This window comes from Pteronotus mesoamericanus, unplaced genomic scaffold (assembly GCF_021234165.1).
Source record: "Pteronotus mesoamericanus isolate MK-2021 breed Mesoamerican mustached bat unplaced genomic scaffold, CSHL_Meso_final contig_27, whole genome shotgun sequence".
In the NCBI taxonomy this organism is placed as follows: Eukaryota; Metazoa; Chordata; class Mammalia; order Chiroptera; family Mormoopidae; genus Pteronotus; species Pteronotus mesoamericanus.
Genome location: NW_026555115.1, coordinates 23,844,208 through 23,868,373, shown reverse-complemented (window position 1 = coordinate 23,868,373; position 24,166 = coordinate 23,844,208). Strand labels below are relative to the sequence as shown.

The 24,166-nt window shown below is 41.2% G+C and overlaps 1 protein-coding gene across 3 annotated transcripts in view; it reads left to right on the top strand.

Moving 5' to 3' along the window:
* Window positions 1–24,166, top strand: part of KALRN (kalirin RhoGEF kinase) — a 721,333-nt gene that overhangs the window by 309,392 nt on the left and 387,775 nt on the right. For all 3 annotated transcript variants that reach the window (XM_054575198.1, XM_054575190.1, XM_054575189.1), the window contains exons 7-9: window positions 14,529–14,720; window positions 17,209–17,340; window positions 20,356–20,586. In XM_054575198.1, coding sequence (XP_054431173.1) covers window positions 14,529–14,720; window positions 17,209–17,340; window positions 20,356–20,586 — 555 coding nt within the window. The remainder of the gene's footprint in view (window positions 1–14,528; window positions 14,721–17,208; window positions 17,341–20,355; window positions 20,587–24,166) is intronic.

Below are 24,166 nucleotides of genomic sequence, written 5' to 3'. Positions count from 1 at the left end.
TGGCAGATTTTCAGCTATTATCGTCAGGGTTGGAAGTGCTAAAAGAAGTAGTTCTCCTTGTCCAGAGAAAGCTCCTCAGAATTCCTGTCTACAGAGCTTCTCAAACTTCAATGTACATATGTATTATGGGAACAATTTGTTAAAATTCAGCTTCAGATTCAGGATGTTGGGAAGGGGCCTGAGATTCTGCATTTCTAAACAGCTCCCATCTACTGATGCCACAGAACAAGATCTGAATAGCAAGTCCCTACAAAGAGAAAGAGCCAAGGGAATAAAATACTGGTGGACACATTTTCTTGAAGTCTTATAGCCTTTGATTTCAACCATAAAGGCAGCCTGATATTACTATTTCATAATCCAGAAGAGCCGCATGGTTCCCAATCACTCTCTCTTTTGGTATCCCTGAATCTGATTCTGCTGTCCCCATTCCACCCTACCATGTCAATCCTGATTATATCCATGCAAAGATACTCACCCCTCCATGGAAGTTTCACTCAAAACTGAAAGAAAAAAAAGAGAGAAAGAAGGACTGGCTTCTTTTTTAACTTAAATCTGCTCCTGGGTCTCCTTGACCCTCATACATATGGCCAAGCAGGTATTTTCATGGCTGCTTAATGGTTTGTAAAGCAATTGCTTGAGAAAACATTGCTACAGCAAGCCAGGTTAAAGGGACAGAGGGATTCGTGGGCCAACGTTACCTTTGCAGAGCACCAGGGGCTGCTCCAGCTCCTTTCCTCCCTCCACCCAGCAGTGACAGATGGCTTCCACATGGTTTGACCTACTGTTTGGCCAGATTTGACCAGATAATCATCCATCAACTGCCCCGTTTGGCCCCCTAGAGGGCACCCAGTGGTTTGTTGAAAGCAGAAGTTGGTGCTTTCATTTAGAGTTCATCGCATCTCAGCTATTGGCAGAAGAGTTTCAAGCACGGACAGTTCTTATTCCAGATGTTACTATCCCAGTGTCCATATGTTTCAAGGTGGGATCAGGAGGTTTATATGGTAATGTTAAACATGTTAAACTAATTAATCATAAGCTGATGCTTTAGCAGCTTCAGTACCCAAAGTGAGTTTGGTACTAGCAAAGATGTAAGCAATACATATGGCATTATTAAACTGGAGAAAGGAAATGAGGTTCAGCTTTTTCCATTGTCTTCACACAGTCTTTTTATTTTCTACTGATGTTGAATGTTACTCACGGAGCCACTGAAAGCAGTACTGGAAAATCTCCAAACACTTCTCTTAAGACTTTCTTTGAGTGTGACAAAATGAAAACATCAATGAATATAAGTTCCAAGGCATGAGAAAAGGTAGCTATAAGCAGAGGGGTCATTGTAGACTAGGAATCAAGTGGCCTGGCTGTAGTCCAATTTGCCTCTCTCTTTGTGTCTTTGAATACACCACTCGATTGACTTAACAAATTTTTAAGTACCTACTAGGTGTACTCAAGAAATGTCTGGGTTGTTTTTTTTTTCCCTAACTGTAAAATGAGATTGTTACATGAACTTGGCTTCTAAAAACTTTAGAGAGAATTGAGATGAGGCAAACACAGTAAAAAAAAGTTCCCATTTCCATGTATGTCTGATACAAAATAAGTAGTCAATAATGGAAAATCTTTGTGTGTACTTTTTTGGTATGCATGACATTTTTCTGCTGAGGCCATATTGTTTTTATATATAGTTTATCTTTCACATTTTGATTTAACATTTGGTTTTTATTTGACCTGAATAATTTTTATATTCCTTTTCTTATAAAAGCAATATTTGCTCACTAAAACTTGCCTCTTTCACTTATATGTAAATTGTACTTTACTTTAAAAAAAAAGTTCTACCAAAGTAAAAAGAGGTGGAGAAATTTGAGTAATTATAGCTTTCAAGGAATGCAACCTGACCAAATCATTAAAATTAAATATACATCAAAATAATTTTTAAAACTGAAAATATTAAAAATACTAGATGTATTGTACAATCTTGCAACAGAGACCAGCCACATAAGATATATATCTAGACTCTCTTGTATTATAGAATTTTTCTTGTTCTGAATATTCTTGACATTACAGCTGACAAACAAAAACCAGTATTTCAGGATCTGTTTTCTGAAATCTTTTAAGCTAAAATCACATACAAGAATTGACTTTGCAGCTACTAATTTTGATACCTTTTAGCTCTGTATGAAAGTGTATTGTATTGAAGCAGCAAACGAATGAGTGCTGCATTTTGGATATTTAGTTTTATCTTTAGTTAAATACCACCTGGTGTATTCATTTATACCATCTAATATATGACACACTGTTGTAGTATGTATAATTTTATGATCTTTATTTCCCTTTGTATTCATTTTAAGCATCTAAATAAATTGCCGTATTGTGCTTAATGTAAAAAATTAAAAACATTTTCACAACCCCTGGCATTATTTTCAGAGGAAACAAAAAACCCAAAAACTAGAAATAACTTTTATATCTCAATAAAAGGAAGGCGTTTGACAAAAGCAAAAAGTTAAACATAAATTCCCCATTAACTCCATCACCCATAGGCATTTAATGTTTTTGATATTTCAGTAGGGATGAAAAAGAAAGGCTGGAGGATAAAATACTATATACTTCTGTATAATTTTAAGAAATTATTTTTTAAATATATATGCATATATATCATTTTTAAAACTCTTTTCTACATGGAATTAAGATGAGAAAAACACACTAAAGAAAAGTTCCCGTTACCATGTATGTCTGATACAAAATAAGCAGTCAATAACTGAAAATCTTTGTTTGTGCTTCTTTGGTATGCATTGTTTTCTTCTGCTGAGGCCATACTATTTATATATATTTTTTATCTTTCACATTTTGACTTAACATTTGTTTTTTATTTGACCTGGATGATTTTTGCTGAGTACTTTGGCTTTTGACAGTTATTGCCTGGCCTCTTTCCCTTGACTTTTGGATTTGGGGAGGCCAGGTCTCCAGAGCTTGTCTGTAGGACTGAATCCCTTTTAGGAATGTGACCACTACATGGTTGCTGTACCTCACCTTCTCTGACTCTCCTCTGCCTTTCTAGAGGTGAAGATGAGAAACATAGCCCCTGGACAACAAAATGAAGGGCCCCATGCCCAGCCTGGAGAAGAGGCTTCTGCTGCCCTTTGCAAAATGGTCAATAATAAGGAAAAAGATGTTATCTTGCATGAAGACAAGACATCCCTCCTTCTGGGTGCTTTGGGCATGGCTAACACATGCCAAGGGAGTGGAGATGCCTTAAGAAGGTTATCCCAAGAGACAAACAATCCTATTTTCCAACTTAAAGTATGGAAGAACACAGTGTTGAAAGGGCATTGCTCACAGAGCAAGTCACTGTCTGATTCTGAATTCTCTGATGGACCATTCAGGGCCCGAGACCCTCGAATTCTAGGGGAAGGGCAGCTGCCACCACAGGGAGTGCGTTGTGCAGGGCAGTGGCTTGACAAACAGCCAAGGCAGCGCCGCCTGCTGCAGAGACATTTCCCAGCAATAGTAGGGCACATTGTGGCAAGCTCTCTGTGAAATACAATGCTACTTAAGACTGTAAGTGGAACCTAACCAACAATACAAAGATGCAAGGAAAATAAGACCAGCAACACTGAAAGGAAAAGATATCAACAGAGACAAGAGGGAAGGAGGGAGGGGGGGCGGGGAAAAGGAAGGGAAGGGGAAAGTCAAGGAATATATAGCAAGGACTCATGGACAAAACCAAAGTGGAAGAGCTGAGGGAGGGAAGGGGGGAGGGCGCAAGGGAAAGTGGTGGGGGGTTGGCAGAGACAAATGTATTTGAAAATAATGAATTAAAGTTAAATAAAAAAATAAAAATAAAACATCAAAAAAAAAAGGCTCTTGTTGGAATTTTTGCCTCTAGTTGGAATAGATATGTTTTTCTTTTGTTATGCTTTTAACTAATACTTTGAGTTGGTTTGCATTTAATTTGGAGAGTTAACACCAATCTGCTGGAACTGGATGAGAGAAAAAATATGACATTTTTTGAGTTATTGGTTATATGCCAGGCAATGGACTGGATACTTTATGTGTCATGTAACCCACAGGAGAGGATTTCTGATTCAGAGTGGAAACCTTTGACCACACAAGTATAAAATTCACCCCTTTTTATAGGAGTAAAGTGAATGGGATTCAAATAATATACATGTTCAGAAATGATCTATCCTTACAATCAGCCTCTGACACAGAGCTTAGGGTTACCAAAATGATAGCTTGCATCAAATGATTATTTCTAGAAGAACCAGTATCTCTTTCAGAGTATACCACATGAAAATTTCATTTAAAGAAAAAAGTTATCTGAGTTTTTAAGTGGAAAATTATTATCTATAAGCACTTTTGCATGTTTTTGTAGCCAGTCAGGGCAGCCTGGAGCCAGGTTCAAAATGAAAACCTTTGGCAGGCTTGATGCTGAAAACCTGCATCAAGATTCTAGCAAGAAGTTCTTTCAGGAGAATGACTCTGGTCCACTAATTTCAGTTAATCACAACAGGAGACAAGTCCTCAGGAGAAGACGGCCCTCCATTCTGTGATCTCCAGTTAATGAATGCAGGAATGAAATGAGAAAACAAATAATTTTGTAGGCAACAAAAGTGGGAGCAGGTTATAAATGTAGAGGGTTTTTGAGTTGGTGAGATTTTGCTGGAGGTTAGTTATTTTTCTCATTTGTGATAAAAATGTTGGAAGGAGAACCTTTCATGGGAGTAGGATCAAGTGAATGAAGCAACAGACGGTGCTGTGGGTGCCTTGCATTCTGCAGGGTAGTGCTTATATCTTGGACTATGCAATACTTTGAATAACAGTAATAATAATAGCACTACATGTATGGGGGAGTTAAATTAACAATGCAACTGTAATAGCATAAACAATAAAATATGATTTTTTAAAAAAGTAAATTAACAAAACAGTTTTAAAGTGAGGGATTCAGATGATACTCAACTAAGAATTACTAGCTATATTATTAGTGTCTGGCGAGGGAAGCAGGTTAGTCTACGTGGCTCTGCTCAGGTGATAGAGCTGAAGAGGACAAGGGGAGGGGAGCTGCCCTCCTTTTAAGTCATTTGAGACATTCTCTGCTGTTCCTTTTTTCATTTGGTTTGTGGCTGAAGTTTAGAACCTATCTGCCCACTTGTCTCAGGTTCCAGGCTGAAGGAAAATGAGGAGGATGATGATGAACTTGGGCAATGTCACTTGCCTGCAGTGTTTTGCTATCCTGAAAAGGACTGTAGAGGGAAAAAAGTCAGCAAATTCATGAGTCAACATTATATTTATCCCTCTTGTATGAGGAATACTGCTTCCACTTCTTTTATGGGGCATAACCATTTGGTAGTTTTGCTAAGACATTTTTCTACCCAGTGATAAGGAAACAAAAAAAAGGCATTTACTATGCTAGTTTCTAGAATGTGAAGTGTAAACCGTGGTCTTTTGTTTGTTTGTTTGCTTTTAGCTTTCATTTATGATCACAGGCTTTAGGATTGACGGGGTCTTGGAGGACTGCCAACCTCACCACCACTTCCTGTGCAAGAAGCCCCTTCCCGAAATCCTGGCCAGCAGTTTAGATCCCTCCCCTCTGCATCCCCACAGCCAGTTGCCTCTACCTCTGTCAAAACACTTAGTTCATTTTGCTTTAAATTACAGTTACTTGAGGACTTTTCTTAAGTCTCAGCTGTAATCCCCTGAGGGCAGGAATCCTGTCTCATTCTTCTTTGATCTCCTGCAACTCCCAACAGAGCCTGGCTCATTCTCCATAAATATTTGAATGAGTGACAAGGTGTTAACAGCATCAAGAAGGCAGCCACAGTTAGACATTTCTAATAGCTGGAAACTTCTTCCTGAAAGTGAGGAGAAATATTCCTCACTATGTTCCTTGTGGGGGAGAATGAAAACAGGCAGTGATGACAGAGGACCAGGCATCCACAAGATGTACATGAGGGGCCCCGAAAGACAGTCTAGTTGCCTGTTCTTAATGACTTTCTTGTTTCCCATTTGGCCAAAGAGCAAAAGGTCTTTCCCAGGACAGAAAAACCCAACAACCCTAGATAGATGCAGAGAAATGCATGTGACGGGGAGAGTTCCAAGGTTTGAATCCAGCTTAGAAGGACAGCTATATCCGATACTATCATTGCCCTAGCCATATCCACTCTGCCCACCCTGACACTCATCCGCAGATGGTTCCCCCGCACACGGAGCTTCCTGTGTTTCTCTGTGCATGGTCACTCTGATTTGGGGAGTGTGCTTGGCCTTGGCCAGGCTGGAAATGCCAGGGAATTACTCCAGTAGAGACCTTTAACAATGAGCAATGGCACTTGGTGCGTAAATACCCCAGACTCCTCACATCCCAGTGGAACAGCTCAGAAATGTGTTCTACACAGTGTTCTAGAGAGTTTCGGGAGGGATGGCCCCCAATTGCTCATAGGAGCAGCCCACTCATGAACACATGTCCCATATTCATTTTTCTCCCTGATCTCTTTGAATTCCTACTTCCTCACTGTTCTTCCTGGGATCACACCTGAACACACCATCTGCCCCAAATCCTTGTCTCAGGGTTTGCTTCAGGGTAACCCAAACTAAGAGAAAGACACAAGCAGGAAATTTGGGGAAACCCAAATGTTATTCCCTTAGGAGACAGAACTTTTAAAATCAGTGCATGCCTTTTTTTTCCCTTTTTTCCCCCTTTAGGTGCAGAGTTGGTTTTTCTGTCAGTTCTATAAATAGAGTTTAATTTTTAGTAGAATCTGTGTCCTAACTCAGAAAACAGGGCTGTTAATGATTCCTAAATCTCTAAAGGATCATTATTTCAAATAACAAGTCTCAGTAATATTCTAGTCTATTAAAGGAAGTGGACTATGTTAGAAAGATCACAGGCCAGGCTAAAGAAAGAGCTTATGTATGGGGGTCATTAGACATCAGGATGGATTTGTGTTCAAGTGTGCTACTTGACCTCTTGAATTTCCACAGAGACCTTTTAAATGAAGAGAGACCTTACCCACCTGGCTTAGGTTTGGGATGGAGTGCTTAAGGGAAAGCTAAGATGAATGAGGACCATGAAGGAAGGGGGAAAGGAGACTAAAGAACCTTCATTATTAATTACCCAGTATTAATGAGCTACCCCTGAGCTAATCGAACTGAGAGAAAATGCAGTTGCTGAAGAATATTTATTATCATTTGAGTAGATTTGAAACAAAAAAGAAAGGTGTGTACAAACCACCTGTCACCCTCACCCTTCTTCAGACAGATGTTGTGTGAGTCAGAAAAGCTCTCTGTGGATCCCACAAAATTGATTGTTTTTAAACCTCAGACAATTAATAGGCAATAGTTAAAAATAACCATGCTCATTAGTCTTATGTTTGTGGGGATTTTCTTTGGTCTTCTTCCTTCCTAGAAAGTTTTCTTTTAGCCCAGTAGGAAACAGTGTACATAGCCGTCACGACTTTTATTTATTTATTTATTTTTAATTTATTATTTTATTGTTCAAATAGAGTTGTCTCCATTTTCCCGCCACTGCCTTCCCCTGCCCCACCCACCCCCCACCTCCCACCCTCAAATCTTCCCCTCTTGGCTTTGTCCATGGGTCCTTTATACATGTTCCTTGACTTGACCCTCCCCTTCTTTTCCCCATTACCCTACTCCCTCTTCCCCTCTGGTTACTGATGGTTTGTTTTTTCTTTCAATGTTGTTGGCTATATTATTCTTCCTCATTTGTCTTGTTGATTAGATTCCACTTATAAGTGAGATCATATGGTATTTGTCTTTCACTGCCTGGCTTATTTTGCTTAGCATAATGTTTTTAAGGTATCATCTCAACAGTGGAATTGCTGGGTTAGAAGACAATTCCATTTTTAGCTTTTTGAGGACATTCCAAACTGTTTTCCACAGTGGCTGTACCAGTCCGCATTCCCACCAACAGTGTCCTAGGGTTCCCTTTTCTCCACAACAGCACTTGTTGTTTGTTGATTTGTTTTATGATGGCCATTCTGACCAGTGTGCAGTGGTATGTCATTGTGGTTTTAATTTGCATCTCTCTGATGGCTAGTGATGCTGAGCATCCTTTCATATGTGTCTGGGCCCTGTGTATGTCCTTCTTGGAAGAGTACCTGTTCAGATCCTTTGCCCATTTTTAAATTGGATTGTTTGTCTTCCTGGAGTAGAGTTGGGTGAGGTCTTTATATATTTTGGAGATCAGACCCTTGTCCGAGGTAACATTGGCAAATATATTTTCCCATGCGGTTAGTTCCCTTTTCATTTTGCTGATGTATTTGTCTGTGCAGAGCAGCTTCTTATTTTGATGAAATCCCATTTGTTTTTTCTTTCCTTTATGTTCCTTGCTCTAGGTGGCATATCAGTGAAAATATTTCTGGGTGGAATATATGAGAGTTCCCTGCCTATGTTCTCCTCTAGGACTTTTATGGGGCTGTAACTTACATTTAAGTCTTTTATCCATCTTCAGTTTATTTTTGTGTGTGGTGTAAGTTGGTGGTCAAATTTCATTTTATTGCATGTAGCTGTCCAGATCTCCCAACACCATTTGTTGAAGAGGTTATTTTTACTCCATTTTTATGCTTCTGCCCCCTTTGTTGAACATTAATTGACCATAGAGTCATGGGCTCTATTTCTGGGCTCTCTATTCTGTTCCATTGACCTATGTGTCTGTTCTTATGCCAGTACCAGACTGTTTTGATTACAGTGGCCTTGTAACATAGTTTGATGTTTGTTACTGTGATCCCTCCTACTTTGTTCTTCTTTCTTAAAATTGCTGCAGCTATTTGGGGTCGTTTATGTTTCCATATAAATTTTTGAAATGTTTATTCTATATCTGTGAATTACATCATTGGTATTTTAATAGGGATTGCATTAAATATGTAAATTGCTTTGGGTAGTATGGACATTTTGATGATGTTAATTCTTCCAACCCATGAACACCATATATGTTTCCATTTATTTGTTTCTTTCTTAATTTCTTTCTTCAGTGTTGTGTAGTTTTCTGAGTACAGGACTTTTACCTCCTTGGTTAAGTTTGTTCCCAGGTACTTTATTTTTCTTGTTGCTATCTTGTTGCTATACCAAATGGGATTTTCTTCCTGATTTCTGAGTCTGTTATTTCATTGTTGGTGTACAAAAATGCCTTCGATTTCTGAATATTGACTTTGTATCTTGCTGCTTTGCCAATTCACTTGTTAGGTCGAGTAGTTTTTTGGTGGAGTTTATAGAGTTTTCAATGTACACTGTGACATAGCTGCAAACAATGACAGTTGTACTTCCTCCTTACCAATTTGAATGCCTTTTATTTTATTTATTTTCTTGTCTGATCGCTGTGGCTAGGATTTCCAATACTATGTTGAATAGAAGTGGTGAGAGCGGACACTCTTGTCTTGTTCCCCATCTTAGTGAGAAAGCTGTTAGTTTTTTCCCATTGAGTATGATACTGGCTGCGGGTTTCTCATACATGGCCTTTATATGTTGAGGTATATCCCCTTTATTCCCCCGCTCTGCTGCGTGTTTTTATCATAAATGGGTGCTGTACCTTATCAAGTGCTTATTCCCCATCTATTGATATGATCATGTGATTTTTGTCTTTCCTTTTGTTTATGTGATATATTACGTTTATTGATTTGTGAATATTGAGCCATCCTGCATCCCTGGGATGAATCCCACTTGATCTTGGTGAATTATCTTTTTAATGTATTGCTGGATGCAGTTTGAAAACATTTTCTTTGAGGATTTTAGCATCTATGTTCATCAGCAATATTGGCCTGTAGTTTTCTTTCTTGGTTGTGTCTTTATCTCATTTTAGGATTAGGATGATGATGGCCCCATAAAAAGAGTTTGGGAGCCTTCTCTATTCTTGGATCTTTGGAATAGTCTGAAAGGACAGGGATTAGCTTTTCCTTAAATGTTTTGTAAAATTCTCCTGTAAAACTGCTCGATGCAGGGCTTTTGTGTGCTGGGTGTTTTTTGATGGCTGATTCGATTTCACCAGTTGTTATTGGTCTGTTCAGGCTTTCTGCTTCTTCTTCATTCAGTGTTGGAAGGTCATATTCTTCTAGAAATTTGTCCATTTCATCGAGGTTTCAAATTTCTTGGCATATAGTTCATCGTAATTTCTTACAATCCTTTGTATTTCTGTGGTATCAGTCGCTATTTCTCCTCTTTCATTTCTGATATTATTTATTTGGGTCCTCTCCCTTTCTTTCTTGACGAGTCTGCTTAAAGGCTTGTTGATTTTGTTTACCTTTTCAAATAACTAGCTCCTGGAATTGCTGACCCTTTGAACTGTTCTTTTAGTATCTATGTCATTCAATTCTGCTCTGATCTTGATTATTTCCTTTCTTGTGCTCACTCTGGGCTTTGTTTATTGTTGTTTCTCCAGTTCTTGAAGATGTATGGTTAGGTTGTTTATTTGAAATGTTTTTTTCTTTTCTAGATAGGCCTGTGTTGCTATGAACTTCCCTCTCAGGACTGCCTTTGCTGTGTCCCATACGTTTTGGACTGCTGTGTGTTCATTTTCATTTGCTTCCAGAAAGTTCTTTGATCTCATGATTGACCCACTCATTGTTTGATAGCATGTTATTCACTCTCCATGAGTTTGAATGTTTTTGAGTTTTTTTCCTTGAGATTGGTTTCTAGTTTCAAGCCCTTGTGGTCCAAGAAAATGCTTGTTATGATTTCAATTTTCTTGAGTTTGTTGAGGCTAGTTTTGTGTCCTATCATGTGATCTATCTTTGAAAGTGTCCCATGTTCATTTGAAAAGACTGTGTATTTTTCTTCTTTGGGATGAAAGGTTCCATATATGTCAGTCAAATCCATTTGATCTAATGCGTCATTCAGTTCCACAATCTCCTTGTTGATGTTTTATTTGGAAAATCTATCCATTTTTGACAGTGGGGTGTTACAATCCCCTGCAATCAGTGTGTTGCAGTCTATATCTTTCCTGAAGTCCTCCAAGAGTTTTCTTATATATTGGAGTGCTCCTCTCTTGGATGCACATAGGTTTAAAATGTTTATGCCTTTTTAATGGATTCTTCCTTTGAGTATTATGAAGTACCTTTCTGGGTCTCTTTTTATGGCCTTCGTTTTGAAATCTATTTTGTCTGATACCAGTATTGCTACCCCTGCTTTTTTCCCCCCATCCATTTGCTTGGAATATTTTTTTCCATCCCTTTACTTTCAGCCTGTGTATGTCCTTTGTTCTGAGGTGGGTCTCCTGTAGGCAACGTTGTGCGGGTCATGTTTTCTTATCCATTCAGCTATCCTATGTCTTTTGGTTGGAGCATTTAGTCCATTTACATTTAAAGTTATTATTGATAGGTACTTATTAATATTTGTTCTTGTATGTTGTCTCTCTGTCACTCTTTTTCTTTGTCTTCTTAAAGCTGTCCCTTTAGCTTATCTTGCAGTGCTGGTTTGGTGGGGGTGTATTCTTTTAGCCTTCTTTTGTTTGGGAAACTCCTTATTTTGCCTTCCATTTTAATTGAGAACATTGCTGGGTAGAGCAGTCTTGTTTGGAGGCCTTTGCTTTTCATTCCTTGGAATATTTCTTGCCATTCCCTTCTGGCCTGTAGTGTTTCTGTGGAGAATTCAGATGCTAGCCTTATCGGGGCTCCCTTGTATGTTACTACCAGTTTCTCCCTTGCTGCCTTTAGGATTCTCTGTTTGTCTTTGCCATTTGCCATTTTAATGATCATGTGTCTTGGAGTGGACCTCCTTGGGTTTCTCTTGAATGGGACCCTCTGTGCTTCCTGTACTTGTGTGTCTTTTTCTCTCCTCCAATGAGGTAAGTTTTCCGTCATTACTTTTTCAAATAGATTTTCTGTCCCTTTCTCCTCTTCTTTTCCTTCTGATATCCCTATTATATCAATATTATTACATTTCAGGTTGTCCTGCATTTCCCTGAATGCCTCTTCATTCTTTTTTAGTCTTTTTTCATTTTCTTGCTATTTCTAGGAGGGTTTTGCCTACCTTGTCCTCCAGCTCACTGATTTGATCCCCTTATCTAGCCTGCTTGTGATTCCTTCTACTGTGTTCTTCAATTCAGAAAATGTATTCTTCATTTCCTCTTGTCTCTTATTTATAGTTTCTATGTCCTTTTTTCATGCTGATATAGTTTGCAGTAAGTTCCTTGTAGTTTCCCTGTAGTTTTTTGTAATTCTCTCTGAGTACATTGAGTTCATTGAGCTCCCTTATAACCATTGTTTTGATCTCAATATCTGATAGTGTACTTCCCTCTATTTGATTTCGTTCCCTTGCTGGAGATTTCTCCTTTTCTTTCGATAGGGGGTTGTATTTGTCTCTCCATTATTTGTGAGAGTTTTCTTTTTTGCTTCTGCTTCTTAAATTGATCTGTTTTTATTTCTTGACTGTATAGTATAAACTTCTATGATAGCAGACCTGTGAGATTCAGTGGTGCAGTCTCCTTGATCTCCTGAAGTTCATGCTGTTTGGATGCCTTTTATGCCATTTATGTTGGCTCTCTGGAAGTAATTGAGTTTTGATTGTTGTTTGGTCATTCTTTGGTAGGTCCTTCCCTTGAGCTGGTTGACTGTCACTCTGCAACCATGTCTTGTGTGTTTTTGTGCAGATGCTGCCAGAACAAAACTACAAAGCCCAGGAAACAAACCCACATCTGCAAAAACAACTCCCTCTTGCCATCCCGCTATCAACAGGAAATGAACCTGTATTAATAAGGCTGTAAAGAGATTAAGACTATTATAAGAAAGGAGAGAAATAAACTCTTAGTATAAAATCTAATTACTTAACATGCACAAACTTGATGGACCCAAAATGAATGTTAAAAAGCTATATAGTACAGAAAATATTGCAAATCATGGAGAAGACCATAATGGATTTTGTCTCGGTAACCTCCAGTATTTACCGCTGTTCTTTCTTTCTGGTTCCACCTCTGGATGTCAGTAGTTGTCCCTGTCTGACCTTGGCCAGTCTCTTCAAGACTTCCAGGAATCTACTGTCTGTGGCTGCCTCCTTCAGTTGTTAATCTTGTCACTCTGCACTCAGCAGTGAGGCTTAGACACCACAGGGTGGGGCAGAGTCCCTCCTGGGGGCGGGATTATTGGGTCCTCTCATGCTGCTTCCACTCAAGGAAGTGGTCTGCCTGAGCCAGATGGCAGCTGCCTTGCAGAGGAGGAGTCAGCACTGGGATCCTGGTGGCTACGCTCTTAGTTCTCTCCCCAAAGCCTCCATCCCCAGTCTCTCCTCAGGGGTTTCCAGGCCACTCTGCTGCCACCATTGCCAGAGCCCAGGGGTAGTGGCTGCAAATAAAAATTTATAGGTTGGCCCTTTAAAGGGCTCTTTGCGTCTCCAGCCACCCATCTCTGGCAGAGAGCAATCCTGCTGTTTTTCACAGCTGTTTTATGTGTATTTTTTGGGCTCTGCTGCTGTAGGCTGGAGATGCCCACTTATGGTTTAGACGCCACTCTTCTCAGGGGGATCCAACTGACCGCTTATGTATCCCTCTGGCGTTGCTGCCTGTGGGCACCCAGCCAGCCTTCTCGTATCTCCACCGCACTCCTTACCAGTCAAGTTGTGCCAAAGCTGATTCTTCTGTCTGTTTGAGGTTATTAAGCTTTTCTCTTGCTATTGTTCAGATGTTCATTCTTGGCGATTTCTCCACAATTTAGTTGTAATTCCAGTTTGGTCTTGTGAGAAGGTCACTGTGACTTCCAGACACTCCTCTTCCATCTTACCCCTCTTTGGTCATGAATTTTAATTGGCAATCAATGATGGGAATGAGTGTGAACTTATCACAAGATGAAAAGAGTCAGCAGCACCAGGAGAACCCCACAGATGCCTTTTGGGGTAAGGTAGGGAAATGTTCCTAAGTTAAGTAGAGATAAGAAAATGTCCCATTGATCTTATTTTTTGCATGGAAAGCCATTGTAGCTTCAAATATTCTCTTTATTTAAACCCTGACTGATGACCAGTGCCCCAGCTATTCTGGTGGAGGGAGTGTCATGGGGGCAGCAAAGTCTGTCCTTGGTGATAGGAAGATTGGAATTATCATGTAACATGTATCCTTTACCCTCTGTGGTGTACATTGCAGCCCTGTTGTAGGTGGTAGTAATACCTTGTGTAAAGCTCTCTCCTGAGCGAGAGAGGTGCTTTGGCCTCCTCCAGATTTTTCCCTAGTCTGAGCCATTACTTCTAGAAAGTAACTCGTAGAAGTACCATGCTGTCCCCCTTGCCATGACCTCAAAGATGATAGTGAGGTTTGCTAAGGTAGACCATGCAAAGTGTCTGCATATATGTGCATTAATAGTTGGCACAAAAACTATGCTGGTGCCCAGAATGAAAAGCATCAGTTACCTTACCTGCTGTCTGTTGAAATTTTATCATAGACAAAGACTTCCCTTGGGCCAAAAATGGATATGCTAGTGTGATCTATACCATCCTATCTCATAATTCTTACTTGGGGTAGCTTGTTTCCCCAAATACCCACCCCAAAAGTGCTCAGTGGATGCCTTTCAGCCTGCCCCACTATGCACACACACTGTTTTGCTTTCCAGAATGCCTATGTCAACATCAACCGCATCATGTCCGTGGCTTCCCGCCTCTCTGAGGCTGGTCATTATGCATCACAGCAAATCAAGCAGATTTCCACACAGCTGGACCAGGAGTGGAAGAGCTTTGCAGCCGCCCTGGATGAACGTAGCACCATTCTTGCCATGTCTGCAGTATTCCACCAGAAGGCTGAGCAGGTGAGGCCAAGGTAGCTGCTGAGGTTGCTGTTGGTGGGAAGGGTGGAAGAATATACACTTTGCAGAGAGCTCCTCTCTCTGAAACACTAAAGACCCTGCTGAGTAACTGCAACAATAACCCATGTCTCCCACTTTCATGGCCCCTGTGTACATAAAGAAACATTGGTGGCTTTGCTTATCATCCAAAGAAGAAGGAACCCAGAGCCTGTTTACATGTCACTGGACAATTTATTGTTGTGTGTACTTGTGTGTGTTGACTGTCTGCCTAGTTTGCGTTCCCTGAGCTTGGGCCAAAGGGGTAAAACTGAACTGATCATACAGTACTGAGAGCAGGGGGAAACTAATTTTACATGAAGCATTTGCTATGGATAATAATAATAATGTAACAATAACACAGTAGCTAGAAATAACAATTATTTGTTCTCATTTACTTGCTGGTGACATCACTAACTCATTTTATGAAGAGGAGCACTGAAAAAATAACCTGCCTAAGATCCAAGGGTGTGTTGGAGCTCAATCTACCCAGATCATAGAGGTCCAATTTTTAAAATTTCAGGAATTTTGTAAACTGATTGTTAAATATAGCATTACTTAAACTAAATTTACATTAACTATGTCATATTAAAAACAAAGCCAGTAACTACTCAAAGCTCATTATTTCCCAATTATTTTGCTACATTTCATTATCTAGGGTTTTGACATTATTTATATCTACTTGGAAATTTGTATCTATGGTGGAAGTACTATGTATTGCGTGCTCCCAGTCATCTCTTCCTATCTCCACATTTGGTGGTATCATATTGGGAGCTTGAAGTAGACCAAGGTAGGAGTTTTACACCATGGAAATCACCAAATGCTACAAACCAAGGCTTGATTTATTGTTTTATTGATTATCTAGAGTTTTAAAAAATGAGGAAGAAAAAATTTTAAAGTGCAGACTGAACTTAAAAATGTGTCTTGTCTATAGTTCTTACATTATGAATGGCACACAGAATTGAGGAAATATTCTTCTGATATCCAGAAACTATCATTACATTCTGCACAGAAGTCACTCACATCATGGATGAACAAGTAATGTTCTGACCTAAGTCTTGAGGTATTTTTACTTTTGTCTTACTCCATCATAAGTGAAACTATCAGCCAGCTTTCATGTCAAAACTATACAGGTGTGTCACATACAAAATCATCCTGTGAGAATCAATTGGCTACTTGGAATTTACAATAAAGAGCATTGTGCATGTTATTATTTTGTGTAAATTATGTGCTATATATCTCTTGTGTTAGTAAAGTTTATGATATATGTGTGTGTTTGTGTGTGTGTATGTGTACAGAAAATGCAGTGCCAGAACTGAGAGTAGCTGGGAGAGTCAGCTTCTCACTGATGTTTCCGGACTTAGTTTGGATCAGGAGCAATTTTTTTTTGTATCTGTTTTTAATGCAGTTTTCTCAGGTATTACCAGTACTTTAGGGAAACTTATAAACTATGAGTTTCTATCTAGCTAGAAGGAAAAAAAAACACACACCAAACAACAGATTCAAGCCTATTTTTTCACTGCATTTATTTAAGCAGCTCTTTATTGTCCTCATGTGGGCTGTTCTAGACAATGAGATAAAAAGGTATCTAGGCAATTAATTTGAATGGAGCTGTGTACTCAGGCAAGAGGAATCACAGACAAAACCATTTCAGACTGTTGGGTGAAAAATTATTTGCATTTTAAAGGTGTATTTTTCCACCTAATAAATCTGAGTGATTTCAGTTGGCTCACCATTTTTGCACAGAAACCTATAATCTTCTGCAGTTGTTAATTTTCATTTTTAAATAATTTGATATCTGTCAAGATCTATATCTATATATCACATTCCAGGAGCTACTGCCATGATAGGCCCAGTACAGCCTGTCCCCCTAAGTTGCCCCTCCCCTCTTCCTCCACTCACCCAACAGTAGGGACCTCCTTGAGGGTTAATTTCTATTCCTTGTGGGAATGGTCCCTGCAAGTTCCCCGAGGGGCCCAAGAGGCCTGTGTGATATGTTTTTTCTCCTCTTCACAACTGAATATATATACTATAAAGTACCTGTATGGAAACATTCCATTCCATTAAATGTAACCCCCCACATGTGCCTGTGAGTGTGCACATGACAAGCAGCCCTAATGTATACATGTAACATAATGAGCTGTTTGCATACCTGTATTTTATAGTTAACGTGTGGATATAATCTGTTGAACATGCAGATGGCTCTCACCCCAGCAGTTTCATAATAGTCATCTTTGTTTGTGGAAATCACACTTCTTAAACAGGTACTGGGTCTGATTTCTAACATGGAGTTAACATTTGTACAATTCAAGAAAAACCTCCACCCTCTGCAGTGGCCTCTCTAGGCTTCCAGAGGTCTTGATGCTTCTTCCCAAGGTATCTGACCGTCTCTGCATGATTTGCCCATTGCCCACCCCCAGTGCCCCACACTGACCCAGCTGGCATTTCCTTCCAGTTTCTGTCAGGAGTGGACGCCTGGTGCAAAATGTGCAGTGAAGGTGGCCTACCATCCGAGATGCAGGACCTGGAGCTGGCAATCCACCACCACCAGTCTTTGTATGAGCAGATGACTCAGGCCTACACAGAGGTGAGAACCAAGCAGGACACCCAAGGGTCCAGAGTGTGTATGTATATGGGTGGGTGGTGAGAACACTGGCCTGTGTACTATAGAAAAGCCTAGTTTGGACTAAGAAGAACAGATGCTATTTTTCTCTCTTTGGAGGCTTTTTAAGATCTTTGATGTATGAATGATGCTGTCTGCAGCCAGGAACCAGAATAAATGGGGCCATCAGCAGTTACCACCTTGGACATGTGTGAAGACTGGACTCTCTTCCCTGGGGAAGGACTATATGAAAGCAACACTGCTCCTCTGGAGTTTGCTTTCTGGATGGTATACAGCAGCCTGCAACCTCTTTTGTGAATCAGCTCACAACCAGAAGGTCCAGAGGAAAACTCACCATAGGGTTCACATAAGTGTTTGCAGGAGAAGTTGCCATGGAAGTGAAAAACAAACTAAAAGACTCTTCCACTGAAAAATCCAAGGCTGGGGACATTATTCAAAGTTAAGAAGGGGAAAAAACTTCTTGGTCTTTGTTTCTTTCAAAATAAAAGGAAAAAGGATTATAGGTGCATCTGTGTGGATGTACGCAAGTTAAGTAGGTTTGCTAACTGGCATGAATTCTGAAGGAAGGGACTGAGGGATGTAAAGAAATGGACTGATTAAGGAAACTGAATGAGGAGGGGAAAGTGAATTCATATCTGGCCCATGGATTCCTTTCAGGGCAAGGTCACTTAGAACACTATTCTCAAAGTAGGTTCTTGGACCACAGGCATCAGACTCACCTGAGGTCTTGGTAGGGGTCCAGATTCCTGGGTTCCACCCCAGACTGAATCAGAAAGTCAAGTGGAACATGGAACTTGCATTTTACTAAATATTATCCAAGATAAGTTTGATGCATGTGTTTTGCCACTGTCAAAACTGGGTTTGAATCTTGGCTTCCTTACCAGCTGTATGACCTCAGGTTAAGTTTCTTAACCACTCTAAGCGTCAGTTTCCTCTTCTGTGAAATAAAGGTGATAATACCTGCCTCACCGGAGCTTTACGAGTTATAAAGATAATGCATGTAATGCACCTGGTGCAGTGTGCCTGGCAATAATAAATGCTAAAAATGGTAACAGGTTTTGTCATTACAGGAGGCAGAGAGGAAGGCTCGTGAGCCAATTTTCATTTCATCAGTTTTGACCCAAATGGCACAAGGCTTTCTCTTTTAACAGAATTGTGTCTCTGCCCAGGGGTCAAGAATCTCTAAATTTACTACTATAAAATATACAAAAATAGAGCACACAAATGATATTAATATTGTACTTTCATGTGCCACATCTATAAGGTGTGAGTGTAAATATAAATGTAGATGTAATATTTCACCCCATTTATTCTCAGACCCTAGAATTGTGGGATGTAGACAGTCCCTTCAAGCCCACTTTAGAGGTCAGTGGGCCACCTCTCCCTCCCACAAATGTGGGCTGAGACCAAGGACAGAACTCATGTAGACTTGGTTTCAGGACTTGACCCTCCACCTCTGACCACCCTGGACATATCACAGTGCCAAGAGACAACACTGGCTTAGAATTCCCTGAAGACACCTCTACTGGGTTTAGCCACAGGATATTTTTCTTGTTCATGTCTCTGGAAGAATGTTATAAGAGGCAGGCATGGTGGACTGGGGTGGGTAGTGGTAGTCACCTAAATGGGCCATATTCCTACAGCCAGGTTTCCTCTCTTACCTCAGCTGTGCCCTCTCCTAGCCCTCCTCTTAATCACACTCCAGCCCCACAGGCTTTTCTGTGGCCCCATGAGCAGGAGGAGGAGATAGTTGCCTCTTTGTTCCTGAACCCCTACCCAAGCTCTTACCAGGATATGGAGGTGGGGTGAGAGGAGGCTGTGAGCCAGCCAAGAGCTTCCCATTTGTTGTCATAAGGCTGGAGGTGGGAGCACATCTGCTTCCACATCTTGCTGGCAGGAAAAGACCATTTCACTGCAAACCAACTTTGATTTTATTGTTAACCAAATTAATTTAGGGTTTTAAAATTCCTATCAATCCTCTCGTCACCATTGTATTAAATTTGAAAGACACATCTCAAGCACTGGAGACCCACAGGTGTCAATCGTGTGGTGCCAACTTCCAGAATTCCTGGTGACCATAATTATGCCAGGATTCCAATGAGGAATGACAGGGAATGTCTCCCCCACTGGTCTCAGCACTGAGAGTGAGTGTTAGGGAACCCAGGAGCTTGGATGGTGTGCCCTCAACCTTAGGGCCCTTCCTTCGCTCTGCATATTCTGAAAAGATGGGGATAGCACCACTTTCAGGATGAAAAAAAGGGAGTTGTCTAGAAGGAGAGCACAAGAAGAATCAATATAGAAGAAAATGACAAGGAAATAAAGAAGACAGGAAAGAGAAATGGTGATGATGATAATGATTATGATGATGATGTTGAAGATAGAATTGGTAGCCAATCCAATGTGCTGGGCCCTAGTTTAAGTTCCCTGCGTGTATTAACTCATTTAATCCTCACCACAACTCAGAGGTATGTACCATTACTACCTGTACAAGTTCCTCACGCAAGGAAACTGAGGCCCTAAGCTGTTAGGCAACTTGTCTCTGATCACACATCTAGAAATTTGGAGCCATGTAGAGGAAGGTGAAGAAGAGAAGTTCTGCTGCCTGACCTGTCAGTGAGTCAATCAAAATATCTATCAAGTACTATGTGCCAGGCACTGTTCCAGATGTTGAGGAGACAGGCAGTCCCTGCCCTCATGGAGCTAAAATTCAAGGGGAGAGAGACTGACTCAAGAGTGTCAGAGACACCTGGGCGCTACCCCTGAGCTCCTCTGCCCCAGGATTCCGGGGTCCTCTTGCTTCCCGTGGGCTATAGGCTGGGTATCATGGCAGCTCTGGCTGGCCCATTCCTTGGTTGTCATGGGTCTGGTTAGGACCGAGATCCTTAGTCTTAGTGTAGGGCCCCAAGCAGACGATCCTATCCTTTCTGTGCCCTGTCTGCCACTCCACTCCCTTGGCGTGACCCTCTTCCCTTCCTGCAGGTCAGCCAGGATGGCAAAGCCCTGCTGGATGTGCTTCAGCGTCCCCTGAGTCCTGGGAACTCTGAGTCCCTCACGGCCACAGCCAACTACTCCAAGGCAGTGCACCAGGTACTGGATGTGGTGCATGAGGTGCTGCACCATCAGCGGCGACTTGAGAGCATCTGGCAGCACCGCAAGGTGCGGCTCCACCAGCGGCTGCAGCTCTGCGTTTTCCAGCAGGACGTTCAGCAGGTAACAAGCCCCTCCACCTAGCATCCATCCCAGCCAGGCAGATGGCTGAGTCTCTGATCTGGCTGATCAGGCCTGGGATCACCTGATTTATGAGGAGAAGAGGGCAATTCAGCCCCACATCTCCGTCCTCCCCGCCGAGTAAAACCATCTGGACTTGTTAATTGCATCCTTCTTACCCAAGCAGCTTTATAGAAGGGGCCTTCTCGCCCTGTGGCTTTGAGAAGGGAGACTCAGCCTGAAAAATAGCAATGCCTTGCGGTCATATGATACAGTTTCCTTTAAGGAGAGCTTGACCCTCACTCATGAGCTTTCTGGACAATTCACCGGCCTAGGAGTTATCTGGGCACTGTCTAGGTTGGACCCCATATAAAACAACTTTATTTCTTTATCATGGATGCAGGTGGCCTGTTAAAGTAGGGGTTTGGGGTGAGATATAGGGCCTTTAGAGGATTCTTTGGTGAGACTGGACTTGGGAAACCTGATCTAAAACATTGGTTGTTAATGACTGTATGTCCCGTAATTCGAGGTTATTTCAGGCTTAATCTGTCTTTTTTGCATTATTATACCAGTGGTGGCTTTTTTTAAACCACAAATAATAAAGATATGGTTGTGTTTTTTTAATTTTAAAGGGCAGTCTTGCCACAAATGCCCTACTGGATGAAATAACCCATTCTTTTTCTCTCATACTTTATCTGTCTCCCTGGGGATTTTCGGGGGCTTTGCTCTGAGGACTGCTATATTAGAGGAGGGCGAGCTGGTTGGGAGCTGAGGACTGAGGTGGAGGCTTTGCATCACCTCCCTGCTAGTTCACTGTGAGAGACAGGGGTAAGGGCACTCATGTTATTACACTTTTCTGTAACCACCACATAATTTCAAAATTATACATATATAATGATGTTTCACTCTCCTTCCATCCCTTCTGTGATATTGACCAGGTGTAATCCAAAAGTGCATCAAAATATACAGGGTGGGGCACAAGTCTACCTTTGTGAGTCCACAAAATACAGAGTTTATTCTTGTATTATTATTATTTACTAATTATTTTAGTATTTTCCTTATTATTTTCCATATGAGCAACTGTAAACTTACTTTTTCCCCACCCTGTACATGGAAAATTGAGAGCCAGCTGAACATGTCTTCGGAGTGCTGATTCTTTTCACAGCTGTTTTTGGGAGGGGCCCTGGTGGTGGGAAAGAGGCAGGATGGGAAGAGAGCAAGGCTTCCTATCACTGGCTGTGACACCCTCTGGGCACAGGGTTGCTGTGCAGCGAGTCCCAGGAGTAAACAGGCTTCCCGGAGTGTCCCCTGTCCCTGGGCTACCCTAACTTCCTTGCAGTCCCCCTTCTTTAACTGGGGCATTGATTGAGTCATTAGAGGCAATGCCTCAGCCTCAGGACAGATGGCACTGCTGAAGTGCATCCCCAACTTGGAAACTCTTGCGGGGCCTGCTGGGAATGGAGAAGCAAGTGAGTCTGTTGCCTGCTTCTGCCATCTGGAGCTGTCCAGAGAAATACATCATCCCTGAGCACAGGAGGGCATGTAGTCTGTCTGTGAATGAGGCAGAGGGAAGTGCCGGCCTCCAAAGGCACACAGAGTGGGCGATACTATTCTGTGAACTCTGAGTGGCTCTTGGAAATTATCAGGTCTATGGATTGTGCAACTTTCTTGATGTGCTCATTGCCCTCCTTCTGTTTTCATGGCTGTTGTATTAGGATGGGTGCTGGAAGGGGCAGAAGAACTGCAAGGAGGGCAAGCAAAAGGCCTCCCCAATGGGAGGGAAACATCCAGACTTGGACTATCTGGGAATTGTTAGTCTATCCCGTAGCCACTATGACATCTACACTAAAGCTAGGAAGAAGTGTAATAAAATTACATCTGTGGCTATTCTATATCATACTCTTAAAAATGGGAGGATTTCTGGAAATGAAACCCCATTAATTTATCTCTGCTGTACAAATTAAATTGTTGGCACTGAGGAAAAGCAAGCAGAAAATTATGAGGTGGATGTGATGGGGGTTTGGATTCCCATGAGACTGAATTCTCCAGGATGGTTAATTCCATTGTCTTTTTCAGGTTATGTGAATATGACTTCATTCACCCATTGTCCCACCCACTCTCTGTTGCACCACATATCTGACAATGGGACAGATTCACAAAAAAAAAAAAAAAAAAAAAAAGTGAAAAAGAAGGGTTACAAAACCTGGTGATAATTTCAAATGCTTACATGACATCCAGACAACCATTAGTGCCCAACTGGTGTCTGAGCTGGTGTTTCGGATGGGTGCTGGACATATGCACTCAATGGTTAAAATGGTTAAAGCGAAGGACTTGGACTTTCATTTCCTTACTCCCCAAAAATTATATATATTTATCCTTTTTAGTATATTTTATATTCTTGTTTATATTCTTATTTTTTATACTTATTGATTCTGCATGTTTTATCTCTTCTATTCCAGTATTTTCTTAAGAGTAGGAACCATGGCTTCTTATTTCCTATGCCCTTACAGCTCTTAGCTGTGTCTGGTATGAAGCTGGGATTCTCTTTACTTTTGCTTACATTAGCCAAAATTATCATTGGAGTACCCCAGCTCCTGCTTCTGTGAAATGAACATCATTTAACCCTCCCTTCAAACACATTCAGTAGTTGCCAGTGAGTAACTGGAGTCTGCCTGCAGGAATTGTGATGTGAAAACTTTGAGGATTCTAGATATTTACAGCCCAGAGACAGAGGACACAGAAACATATTCTTAGTGTTCACATGGTGTCCCGGTGCTCATCAGTTACTCAGCAAGCTTGAGTCTCTGCAGTTGGCCCAGTACTTCTCTAGCTTCTGGCACGATGCCTGGGTAGTTAGAATGGCATAGGACATACACATTTGCAAATGTAAAGAAAAGTTCTACGAAAGCATGCCAGTCAATGTGCAGGGCAATAGAGTATTGATGGAATAGTTTAGGCAGAGACATGAAAAGTCAGAGTTGGTGTCTTGAGAGAATTGACTGAACCAGTATAGTCTGGATCTAAAACTCCTGAGCACATTTGGGTTCCAGAGATGTTATCCCAGCAGCCTACATGGGAAGCTTGTGAGCAAGAATCAGAGGCTGGGGCCATACAGAATCACAGATTATTAGTTATTCAGCAAGAACGGGCTCAGGAGGCAGACAGCCTGGGTTTCAATCCCGCTCTGACAGATCTTGGCTGTGTGATCTTGAGCAAGTTGATTTACCCTTGGTGCTTCAATTTCTTCACCTCTAAAGTAGGAACAATCATAGTATCTATCTCATCAGACTGAATGACATGCAAGTACAGTGCTGAGCGCAGTGCCTTCCTAGCCTGTAGTAAATCATCCATTAGTGTCATTTAGGTTGTTGGTCACATCCTCTTTGAGTGGTGCTTGGGCGCCCCCTGGTGCCTGTGCTGTTGGGACACTCAGCATGATTCTCCTCTTCTCTACAACAGCAACTGTTTCATGGGTCTGCTGAGTTCCATTTCATTTAGTGCTAATATCTCAGAGCTGTCAGGACCCGGAAGAGCATCCAGTCTAACCTCTTCTATGGTTGAGGAAATTGAGGCCCAGAGATGT